Source organism: Neophocaena asiaeorientalis, unplaced genomic scaffold (genome assembly GCF_003031525.2).
Source record: "Neophocaena asiaeorientalis asiaeorientalis breed wild unplaced genomic scaffold, Neophocaena_asiaeorientalis_V1.1 scaffold327, whole genome shotgun sequence".
NCBI classification, from domain to species: domain Eukaryota; kingdom Metazoa; phylum Chordata; class Mammalia; order Artiodactyla; family Phocoenidae; genus Neophocaena; species Neophocaena asiaeorientalis.
In genome coordinates, this window is record NW_020174560.1 from 8,973,819 (window position 1) to 8,986,067 (window position 12,249).

At 37.4% G+C, this 12,249-nt stretch overlaps 1 protein-coding gene across 1 annotated transcript in view; it reads right to left on the reverse strand.

Annotated features, from left to right (window-relative positions):
• The window catches only part of AP2B1 (adaptor related protein complex 2 subunit beta 1), a 93,096-nt gene that overhangs the window by 53,696 nt on the left and 27,151 nt on the right, over window positions 1-12,249 (reverse strand). The window contains 2 exon segments of the mRNA XM_024757552.1: window positions 3,888-4,147; window positions 10,608-10,706. Of these exon segments, the coding sequence (XP_024613320.1) occupies window positions 3,888-4,147; window positions 10,608-10,706 (359 nt within the window).

Below are 12,249 nucleotides of genomic sequence, written 5' to 3' on the forward strand. Positions count from 1 at the left end.
CAGGGAGAGGGCCACGTACCCCCAAAAAAAAAAAAAAAAAAGTAAAACCAATCTTAGATAAACTTTAAAGTAGAATAGAGAATGACAATTGAAAAAATCTGAAAGTATTTCAGTTTTATTGAATGTTAAGGAATTACCCCTAATTTTCGCTTGATAATATATTGTGATTTTTTTTTAAGTCCTTATCTTTGAGAGATACCAAGTTAAGTACTCATTGGTGAAGTGATACGAGGTCTGGAATTTAATTTAAAATACTCCAGCTCCCTCAAAAAAAAAAATGCGTGGGGGTGATAAATGAAACAAGATTGGCAAAATACTGATGACTGTTGAAACTGAGTGATGAGTACACGTGTTTGTTATACCATTCTATCTTGTATGTTTCCTAAGATTTATATAATTTTTTAAAAACTAAACAACCACTATAAAAATTCCATTAATAAACAAATGCTTTCTTAAAAAACGAAAACCCTACGTAGGTTCTGACAACACCTGAACAAAGAAGAATGAAGAATCAAACTCAGAAAAAACAAAAACGAAGAAGCGAAAGACTAGTGTTGCTCCTTATAAGAGGAATCTGGAGGGATGATGGGGAAAATAATATGCTGCTTTCAGTTCTGTTAAGTTTCAAGTGAGAAAAACAAGTAGTGAAGTCCAACAGACAGCTAAGGAAAAGGGACTGGCAGTCAGAGTTACAGAAGTGAACTTGGGAAGAAATTCACATACCCGCCTCAGGTGAAATGAGCAGAGTAACGCGGGGGTGCTGTGCTAAGAGCAGGGCGTATTTAACAGAATGTATCAGTGGTAACTGTGCTTAGAAGATAAACCGCCTAAGGGAATACATAGAGAAGGTTCAGAATGAGCCTTGTGATACAACCAGAGAAGAGAAGGAACACAAAACTGCAAAGATTAAAAAACAATCTAAAAAAAAGAGGGCTTAGGAGGAAAAAGTGTCAAGGAAGCCAGGAGGAGACCTATCTAGATTGGGGAGAGGGTGGGTACAAAATAAAGCCAAAAATTAATAAGGAAGTCAAAAGGGGAAACAATTTCATATACACCTAGCAAGAAATATATGAAATCTCCATAAAGGGTATCCTCTGCCCCTGAAATTCTATCATCTCTCAACATGTACCGTTTGGGAAATGTGACAAAACACATGGATTTATCAGCACCTTTAAATACAAGGCAGAATAGGCACATATTTTCCTCCACTCTAATAGACAGTTAAGAGTATTATGAGAAGACAAAAGTGAGTTAGATGAAAAGAAATAAATGATCTTATAGTTTCTACAAATTAAGAACATGACAAATCGTTATTATGTATTTTTTCTAAACTGAAGACACAAGAAAACTAACATGAAAATCTTTCCCCATTGTGAAGGCATGGGAAATAACTGCATAAAACTGTCATCCAAGCAGTATTTTTAAAAGGTGAGATATTTCCAAGTTAGACAACTATTTACCATCTCATGCCCACAGAGCAGGTGAAAAGTATAGTAAGCAACACTCAACTAAAAAGCACTTTTCCCTTTCCCAAGTGATTTTAAAAGACCTCATGAAGTAAAGCATTTTTAAGCCTCTAAGGTTTTATGGTGCAAACGTATTTCATGTCAGAGGCATATCACTTATTACCCTTAGGACGCAGAAGCTAGGTGATGTCAGTACTCTTACAGACATGCCATTTGCAGCAACATACCCATATTTATTTCAAAGGGGATTTTTCTGCACTTGTGTTTCTTTTTTAAAAACAGGGCTTCCCTGGTGGCGCAGTGGTTGAGAGTCCGCCTGCTGATGCAGGGGACGCGGGTTCGTGCCCTGGTCCGGGAAGATCCCACGTGCCGCGGAGCGGCTGGACCCGGAGCGGCCGGACCCGTGAGCCATGGCTGCTGAGCCTGCGCGTCCGGAGCCTGTGCTCCGCAATGGGAGAGGCCACAGCAGTGAGAGGCCCGTGTAGCGTAAAAAAACAAAACAAAAACACAAAACAAGGACAAATGGACAAAAAAGTCATCCAAAAAGAAACCACATAAGGAATTGTGAAGGTAACAAATTGAAGGCTATTAATCTGATAAAGACCTTATGTAAAAGACTGTGCTTCTTTTTACATATTGGTTCTCTCTTTGTGTTCTAGGAAGAGGTGTTTTTGTTTGTTGATTTGTTTCACTTTCCCCATCCCATTTGAGGGTCAAAGTTATCAGGAGAAAGGTAATTTAAATGGCAAACAACAGAAAGTCCGTATCTATTTATCAAAATTTGAAGCACAGACTGGGAGATGTACTTAGAAGTTAAATGGTCATATCTAGCGAATGTTAAATATGCTTGCCCACGAGGTCAAACACCCTGTAACAAGGCCTGATCCTCATGAAACCACAAGTTTCCTTTGGGTGAAAATCACAGCACTGCCCTGAAACCAAAGATTCAACTCAAGGGCTAATGAAAGATTAATAATCATTTTCTTGGGTACTGCCCTTTTCTTTTTGTTTATCTGTGCCCATAGTCTGTTAAAACAGAGCTACAGTATTGTAAACGTTGACTACACTAATTTGTAAAGCAATAAATCCTACACTCTGGCTCTTCATGAACCACTGAAACACCTATATTAGACAATACGAGACACTCAGAAACGGTGCCAAGTGCAGATACTCTAACCACTCAGAGATCAAATTCTACTTAGATTTGAGGTTTATTATAATTAATGAAGGGAGATTCTGAAAAGATTCCAAGATACCCATTGTAAGAGTTTATTAGAGTACTGCCGCTCCCAAATTAAAATTTTAGGGTTATCTACAAAGCAAGAGTTCCATGTTACCTGACAGTCTGTTCATAATAGCATTTCCTTACTGATATGAAACAATTTATTCTGGTAAAAAAGGTACAGGCAACTGAACGACTATGTCTACACAGAATCTAGGCTGCTCTTATAAAACAATGCTGCAAACATTATTTCACTAACAGCTAGCTTTACAGCATAAGAGAAGCAGTGTCTGCTAACTTCATCCATAAGCTTGAACCAAAGTTACAGTAAAGGATAAAAACAGCTAAATGTATACATGGGCGGACCTCATGTTATTGCACTTTGCAGATACTGCAGTCTTTACAAATTCAAAGTTTGTGGCAACCCTGCATTGTCAGATGATGATAAGCATTTTTTAGCAATACAGTATTTTTTTTTTTTTTTTTTGCGGTACGCGGGCCTCTCACTGTTGTGGCCTCTCCCGTTGCAGAGCACAGGCTCCGGACGCGCAGGCCCTGCGGCCATGGCTCACGGGCCCAGCCGCTCTGCGGCATGTGGGATCCTCCCAGACCAGGGCACGAACCCGTGTCCCCTGCATTGGCAGGCAGACTCTCAACCACTGCACCACCAGGGAAGCCCCAGCAATACAGTATTTTAAAATTAAGGTATGTAGACTATTTTTTTAGACATAATACTATTGCACATTTAATAGACTACAGTATAGTATAGACATAACTTTTATATGCACTGAAAACACAACAACAAAAGAATTCATGACACTTCATCGCAGTGGTCTGGAACTGAAGTGCACTATCTTTGTGGTATGTCTGTACAGGCTTTTTACCAAGTTTTCAACTCTGGGAAAATTTCTAGCCTCATCTTTCTGCAGACTTAAGCAACTTTCAAACTTTATCCATTTAGAAAATCTTCACCACAATTTTCTAAAGGCACAACCTTACCTACCCTGAGATTAGAACACAGAGGGGCCTTTTAACCCATTGTTTGTGTGTGGTCACTAGTATTCAGATGAAGCCTCCAGGGCAGTAGAGTAGGTTTGCCAAATGCATAGCAAATTTTTCTAGGCTATAAAAGCTTGAGGAAGACCAACTTCGTCTAAACAGAGAATCACTTCTCACTCAAACCTTGTTTACCTGCTTACCTCCCATGATGTACTGGCAAGTGTTTGCGATGGATTCCATGACTTCCTTCCACAAAAGCATTGGGTGGCTTATGGTACACTGAGGCCAAAGAACCAATGTGGCAGATGAGCTCATCCAACAGAGTTGGCTCAATAAGATCTGTCTCCTCAGAGATCAGTGGCTTCTCGGACAAGACTACTTCTTTGGCTGTGACAGGATCAGTTGAGAGAAGGCGCCAATAAATATAGCCCCGGTCTCGAAGGTCAGGGTTATCAGAATCCTAATGAAAAGACAATGGCAAGAAGGTTTAAATGTAACCTTTCTCCATACAGAAAGCCAAACTGCTGGATTTATTATCAAGGCAATGCTGAAGTGGTTTACACAGAGCTGGCCGTTAAGAAGATATTTAGACTCAATATATTGTTAATAGAGTCATAATTCTGTAATCTCTAATGTTTCCAAGAATTTAAATATAAATTGAAGTGGGTTAGTTCTAAGACTCAAATTCAAAATGAAGTTGGGAAAAGGAAAATAAAGTTTAAGCCAGTAAAAATCAACTGCTTACGATGGCCTCAGGACATAAAAATAATGTTTTTAACTGCTTTAATATTAGCAGGATTATTCATGAAACACATCTTACATATATTTCACCCATACCTTCTTTCTTCATTCAAATATTTATTAAGTATCTCCTATGGAGACACTGGCTAGGCCCTGGAAATAAAGAGACAACAACACAGTGCCTGACTTCAATGAGCTCAAAGAATATTAATTATTACAATATAGTATGAGAGGTACTATTACCTAAATAATAAAAAAAAACTGTTAAAGAGAGCACATAACTAAGTGCTTCTAAAAGGGGTGACACTTGAATTTAGTGGTCTCATTTTTTTTTTGTGGCTGTTTAAAAATAATTTTATACATGGTCATGGCTAAGAAAAATTTATTATCAATGACACATCACAATTTAGAAATGTATAATATAAAAATAAGGCTCCCCCATCATCCAACCCTACCCCACCTTAACTCCCCATCCCCAAAATAGCCATATTAACAGTGCACTATATATCTTACCAGAGAACTCCCACATATACATATATTTATTTTATACAAAACCAGTTTCATAGTATATATACTGCTCCTCAAGCTGCTTTCCATATTGGCACATACAGCTGCCATTTTCCACTGTATATGCAGCACTGCATCATTATTTACTAGTGTCCTATTGATGAACATTTAGGCTGTTGCCTCTTTCTCCCTCCTTCCTACTATTTATTTTTGCAATCATTACAAAGTGGCAATAAATATCCTGGTATCCACCTCTCAGAATGTCTATATAGTGGCATTCATTTACGCATGAATTGTTCCAGTGGTATCATGTTATTAAAGGCAACAATCAGTCCCATTTCAATTTCTGTATTTAAAACACATACAAAAATATTTTATTTAAACTAGGCCAGGGTTTTTCCCATGAGTTTCTACATAAGCAGATGAACTGGTTTATAATTTAGCCATTTAAGGCATGTATCATTCAACTCAATATCAGAAGTGACCCTGATGGTTTTATATATATTTTCTTAATCATGTATTATTTAATTTGCACTCAAAATGGAGTGCTGGTTAAAAACAAAAATGTATAAAGAACACTGAGATACAAGTTAATACAGTATAAAAATGGTAAATTTTACCTCAAGATAATCTTTATCACATTCATAGGTTGCATTATTCTAATAGAAATGCACATATACATGTATTATTCATATCAAAATGTTTGTAGTATTTGAAATGTACTATCCAATCTAAATGTTTGTAGTATTTGAAATGTACTATCCAATCTAAATGAGTTTGTTTTGTTGCTTGTTGGGAGGGGGGCTAATTTGCTCCTGAGGAAGTGTTTATAAATAGCAGCCTGAAACCTCCTCACTTAGATTTTTATTTGGAAACAAAGCGTGAATATTATGAAACATAAACAAGTTGAGTTTTTAAAAAAGCAGAATACAAGTTTCTCCAAGTATCACATTAGGAAAGCAATCCCCTGCCCAGCTTTTATTGCTATTTAAATTAAAAGTTAAATTTTAATCTGTATATTCAGTCCCCAAAGCATGTGATTTAAAATTTGTAGACTATGCTTTTTATTACACAATGAACACTACACATCACTTAACTAGGAAAACTTAATTTGCCTTTATATAGTGGTAAAGTTGTTAAACATATTAAAATAAACTACATAATACAGCTTAATAATATACTTATCAAAATAATTTTTTTTTACTTCAAACTATTTCTCTCATATAGCTGGTACATATTTAACCAAATGGCTAAAAAAAAAAAAAGATTCCTGTGGGGATTCACAAAATATATACTTCCATGAAAATAGCTTGAGTCCCCCCACAAACTCAAAACACTGCAACAGGACAAACTTCTGGAGACAGAATCACTGGATCAAAGGGTATACGTACTGTAAATCTTAACACTGACTTAAAAATTTAGTCCTATGAGAAATGAGAAAATGAGTGCAAATTTTCCAGGACTAGAAGTGAAGAGTGGGCAAGGATCTCCACTGTCCAAACTCAGTTATCCTGAGGGGTGATCTGTTAGGACTACTATCAGCTGGCCTTCATTGCCTCACTAATTCACATGGAGACCACAATAAATCAGGCCCAGTCAAGGCTAATGACAAGAAAATAGAAACTTTTTATGATTTTAAGGTGCCATTATGTGTTTGGTGACTCAGAAAATTTGGTTTCGGATCTACTGTACTGCTAGTCTCATAGGCCCCCGTAAGGATCTCGAGAAAATAGTGTATTTCCCAAAATTTGAGACCTTCCAAAACAATTCTTACCAGGCAAGCTCTGAAACAGTAATTCTTAAACCATAATGTGCATCAACATTTTAACACACCAGGAAAGCCACTGAAAGTGCAGATTCCAGACTTTCTGATTCATTATGTCAGAAGTGGGGCCCAGGAACTTTTATTTTTAACAAGCAGCACAGGTGATTTTGATGATGACGGTCTCTAGTTCACAGATGGAAAAACTAAGGTGAAGACTTCTTTTCCATGTACTAAAAAAAGTAATTACTAAAGTTTGGACACTTCTATGAGTATTCTTTACTAATTCCTCTAAAACTATCAAAGCGAAAAGACAAATCTTTGAAATAAAGCCACGGATTCAAGGGTTGGTTTTCTTTTCCTCTAATTATATATATATATATATATATATACATATATATATATATATTTTTTTTTTAATCTGATTCTAAGGTTTCAAACATCTGATATGAAAAACAAGTCTAGTCAGATAAGCCATTCAGAGGGGCAGTTAATTACACACTAATGCATAAGAGAATCCAAAACTGGTTAGGAATTTTTTTATGGGATTTCATAGAGAAAAAAATATATAATGGAATAAATACTTTGATAACAGACCTAAAGAGGATAGTTTCTCATGACAACCCTTACTACAGGATGATGATATTAGTGTAATTCAGTAAAAACAATTCTAATAAGGGTCAAATACAATGCAGTCTAGACCCCCAGCTCTCTACTAATCTGGCTTGATTCAGTGGTAAATTTCAACATCTATAAGAACATAGGGAATCCCCCCTAAACACTTTATCTCAGGCAAATACTGTAATAAGAGTAAGTTTGAACTCTGACGAGAACCTAAAACACAGCTCTCCTATGCTGCCTGTTAAATACAGAGGCCTTAAGAGACAATGGAGATGAAGGCAGGGTTCAGAACTTGTGAATACAATAGATATCTACCAAAGACACTCACTTGATTATGAGGCTAGCCTTATCTATTCAGAAGTGAGTAGACAGTATTTCCCTGGTCGCACAGTGGTTAAGAATCTGCCTGCCAATGCAGGGGACACAGGTTTGCGCCCTGGTCTGGGAAAATCCCACATGTCACGGAGCAACTAAGCCCGTGTGCCACAACTACTGAAGCCCACGTGCCACAACTACTGGAGCCCGTGCTCCGCAACAAGAGAAGCCACTGCAATGAGAAGCCTGCGCACCACAACGAAGAGTAGCCCCTACTCGCTGCAACTAGAAAAAGCCCGTGTGCAGCCAAAAGTAAATAAATAAATAATTAAATTTAAAAAGGGAGTAGAGAAGGAGCAAAGCCAAAATTCTTTTTACAAAATTGTTCTAACTCCATCTTAACAGAGATACAAATGGGTAATAAAGGGTCTAGACTAGGAAATCTAGAATGCTCAATATAGATAATATTAATTGCTTTGCTTCAGGCAAAAGGAAGTTTTAGAAAAAACACTTCAAAGAGCTCTAACAAATAAATTTTAAAAGATGTAAAATTAATAATAGGAAAGGTGTATCTATTTTCCAAGGTGGATGAATGTCAAGTGGCCTCTCAGCAGTTAAGATGATTTTGACTATTCCACACATACATAAACACAGAATCTTCAATTTGGCTGAGGCATGAATCTGTCACACAATGTAAGCCGAGACAGTCTCTTACCTGCCGAGTGATTCTAGGTCACCAGCCAGCACTCCCATCTCTACATTTTCTCTTTCCTTATTTTCTACTTCTTGTGGTAACTTTCATGGAGAGCCAAATATTGCTGATGCTTTGAAATGTGGCCGTCAGGGGAGAGTTAAAACTTGAGATACTTTAATAAACAGAAATCCCATGATTCTTGAAGAAAATGAGATTTCTGAGAAAGCTAAGAGACTGTATAAATAGGTATTTATCCGTGTTCAGGGAGTTTTCTGAAGTGTTAGTACATAGGCCTCATTAAAGTCAAGTTTACTATATTACCATCTAGAATAAACACAAGACTTCTTTGAATCTGGTTGATTTATACAGAGCTCTTTCTTTCATAAAGGAGAGAGGCTCCAGGGCCTGTAGCAAAAGACAGAAATGAACTTCAAGGCCCTAAGATGAAGTCAAATACATGGCTAATTTAATGGCAATCACCCTACAGAGTCTGTAATAAGCACTACATGATTAAGAAGGGGCAATTTCTATTCAAAATGGCCCCCTGTGGATGACCTATTGAACACTAACGCAAAAATTAACGTCTAACCTAAACTACTTTGATCCAGAAGATGACCAATTTCTGCTCTTAGTGCCAAGACATGCCTCATCAGTGATGGACAACCTCCCAGTCCACTTTTCACGGACAGATGGTGAGCCATGGCCTGTCCTTGACTCCACATACTCATATGGATGCTTCTTCACACTAACCATAATGGGGTCAAGTGAAGGTTTAGAGACTTGGGGAAACAGCACATTAAAAAGTTCATTCATAATTTGTTGGAGAAATGGAGAAAACTGAGAGGTACAAGGGGTGGAGTGGGACACCTCTATTTTCTGTGAAGTGCATTTTCTGACATCCTTTAACTCAACTACTGTTGGTCAACTGCTCCTTAAAAGATAATCAAGCGATAATTCTCAGAAATGCTTACTTGCATCAGTAATCAGACAAGACAATTAATTTTTAGTTTCAAGTCTTCTTCACATTTGAGTTCATTGATTGTAAAACATCTGTACTTGAATCAAGTGTCAGAAAGTAGCCTTTGACTCTAACAGTTTTCTTGGCTGTATTTTTTTCAGAGTTGTAGAGCATATTCTATAAACAACTTATTTAATAATGTTGTCTGCTTTATAGTATTCCATTAAGTATTCAAATGCCTTATCTGCCCGTCAAACTTCTTTTCCTTAAAATGGATTCCTGGCATTTCTAAAATTAAATACTGTCAGAGGAAAGAAGAACTTTGCATTTATCAAGTACCAAATGATGCGCTTTGACCACTTAACAGATGATGTATTGGCAACTATTCAAGGTTCACATTTGTGGCCTCAGTTTGGAACTGGGTTTCAAGAAGTGTACTAAGTGCACACCCCAACCGTACTAATTAATTACAGGATTTACCATATTTAGTCCTCCAATTGTGTTCATTATTGATATGAAATAAAGCTCCTCAGAGCAAAAAAAAAAGGAAAGATGACAGCTCAGAGCTAGGTTAAAGAACTACAAAAGAGTTCAGATGCTGTTAATATACAACTATAAAGAGATGAAAGAGGAAAATGGTAAATTGAATATCTGAATCAGATTCCATGTGTAAACACACATCATAACTCTTGACAGCCTGCTAAAGCCAGCCTGTTCTCAAATTCAATTAAGAACATTACTGGATCATGACGGACTGATCATTATACTAGTTACGTCAGAAAAAGTAATTACTTTGATTTCTGTGTATCCTGCTGGTTGCCACATTCCTGAAATCAGAACCCTCCCTAAAAGGACCAAAAATACTAAATAATTAAGGAAGCAGCATTACCACTTTAAAATTACTTAAAGAGAAAGGCAACTTATCTAGAAGGCAGAATAGCACACGAGATATTTGTCAAAGCATTTACCATCTCTACAGGGTACTTTCATCTGAAAACTGAAATTAAGTCCCCCAGAAGGAGATACTGTGAGACTCAATGTCCTTTTCACAAAGTCATGTCCTTCATTAACACTAAAGAGTCTAAGTTCAGTTTTCATGAATTATCATTAAAACTGGAGTCAGTCAATTCATTTAGAAGCCATACAACCAGTTCTAATTCAGCAGAGTATGTAAAAGAGGCACTGTTTTTTTTAACAGAATCTAAAGACTGCACTCCTTCCATTTAAAATCTCTGCAAATGAACCTTCTTGGAAGAAGTTTCACAATTTCCTAGAATTTAAAACAAGACAAATCAACTCCATGCTTTTTTCAGACTTCTTACCTGTGTTGCCAAACTCAAGACCTGCTGTACCAGCTCCTGCGTTTCTGATGGTTTCTTGAGAAACAGCTTCACTATGGCAGTAAGCAGAGTGAGCTGTACCTAAGCAAATGTAATTTAATAGGTGAAGTGAAAGGCATTTGCATTATTCCACATCATGAATTCCAAAGTGATATTTTCCCAAATATGACTATGAGGTCTTTCTGATTTTGATTAAGAAACAAAGGTTAAAACTCAGCCAATATCCACAATAGTCAAAGGTTTTCATCAACTGAAAACGCACTAGCCTCCTATCTCCAAATTGCATTTCTTGGCATCAAAAACTGCTGGTTTGTTTCTGGCCCAGATAATCACCTGTATTTCTTAAAGTACATGCTAACATACTGACGGCAATAAAACTGGTTCCTGACCAAACTCTTTATTATTTACTTCCACCAAAAGCTACAACTTCCAGGTAATTAGGGAATCATTTATCATACTGAGGCAAGCGCCAAGACAGTAGAATTATGCCAGATCACAACCAGTTAAGAGTGGCACGCTGGGGCTTCCCTGGTGGCGCAGTGGTTAAGAATCCGCCTGCCAATGCAGGGGACACGGGTTTGAGCCCTGGTCCAGGAAGATCCCACGTGCCGCAGAGCAACTAAGCCCATGCGCCACAATTACTGAAGCCTGCGTGCCTAGAGTCTGTGCTCCGCAACAAGAGAAGCCACCACTATGAGAAGCCCTCGCACCACAATGAAGAGTGGCCCCCACTCGCGGCAACTAGAGAAAGCCCATGCACAGCAACAGAAGACCCAATGCAGCCAAAAATAAATAAATGAAACAAATCTATTAAAAACAAAAAAAAGAATAAAATTTTAAAAATAATAACTAAAAAAAAAAAGAGTCGCCTGCCGAACCATGAAACTACTGGCTGGTATATGTTCCTTGTAGGGCCTATTAAAATTCCTATGATAGATTACACACATGAACTTCAATTTGCAGTGAGTACAAATGCCGGGGAAAAAGCTTTAATAATTTATCTGCTTCTCTGGGCCTTTGACTCGAAGGTCTCTCAGTTTTGGTAGAAGACAGACAGAAGATGGGAAGGAGTCTAACCATCCACAAAGAACCTTTTCAAACTGCACATGCCAGCCTTCACCCCAGACAAAAACCCAGCTGCAACTGAGCCACAACCATTACTAACAGCAATGGGTAATCATCTTTAGGTGACAGAAAATGAAAAAGTAATAACTACTGCTCTAAGTCAGTAGTTGTCAAAGTGTGGTTCTGGACCAGCAGCAGCAATAGCATCAACAATACCACTACATTTCTCACAGTCTTTCTCATAACTAGATCAGAGAATTTTCCTATTACTTCATTTTACCTTCATCATAGAGGATCAGAAATTCCACTTTACTATTAGGAAAATGGAGTCAGACAACAATAGCATCCAGAAACAGTAATTTTGTCTCTTATCCACCTATCTCTGCTTTCTATAGAGATCTTTATGTTCCTTCCTCCCAAGGTACCCACACTAATGACCTGTTTTTCTAAAGAAATAAGCAATTCGAGTATTTATTTTTACAGGTCTATAGCTCTCATTCTTTACCATGTTAAATCCATCTCCTTGGCTAACGTGTTTTTTTTTTTTTTTTGCTGTATG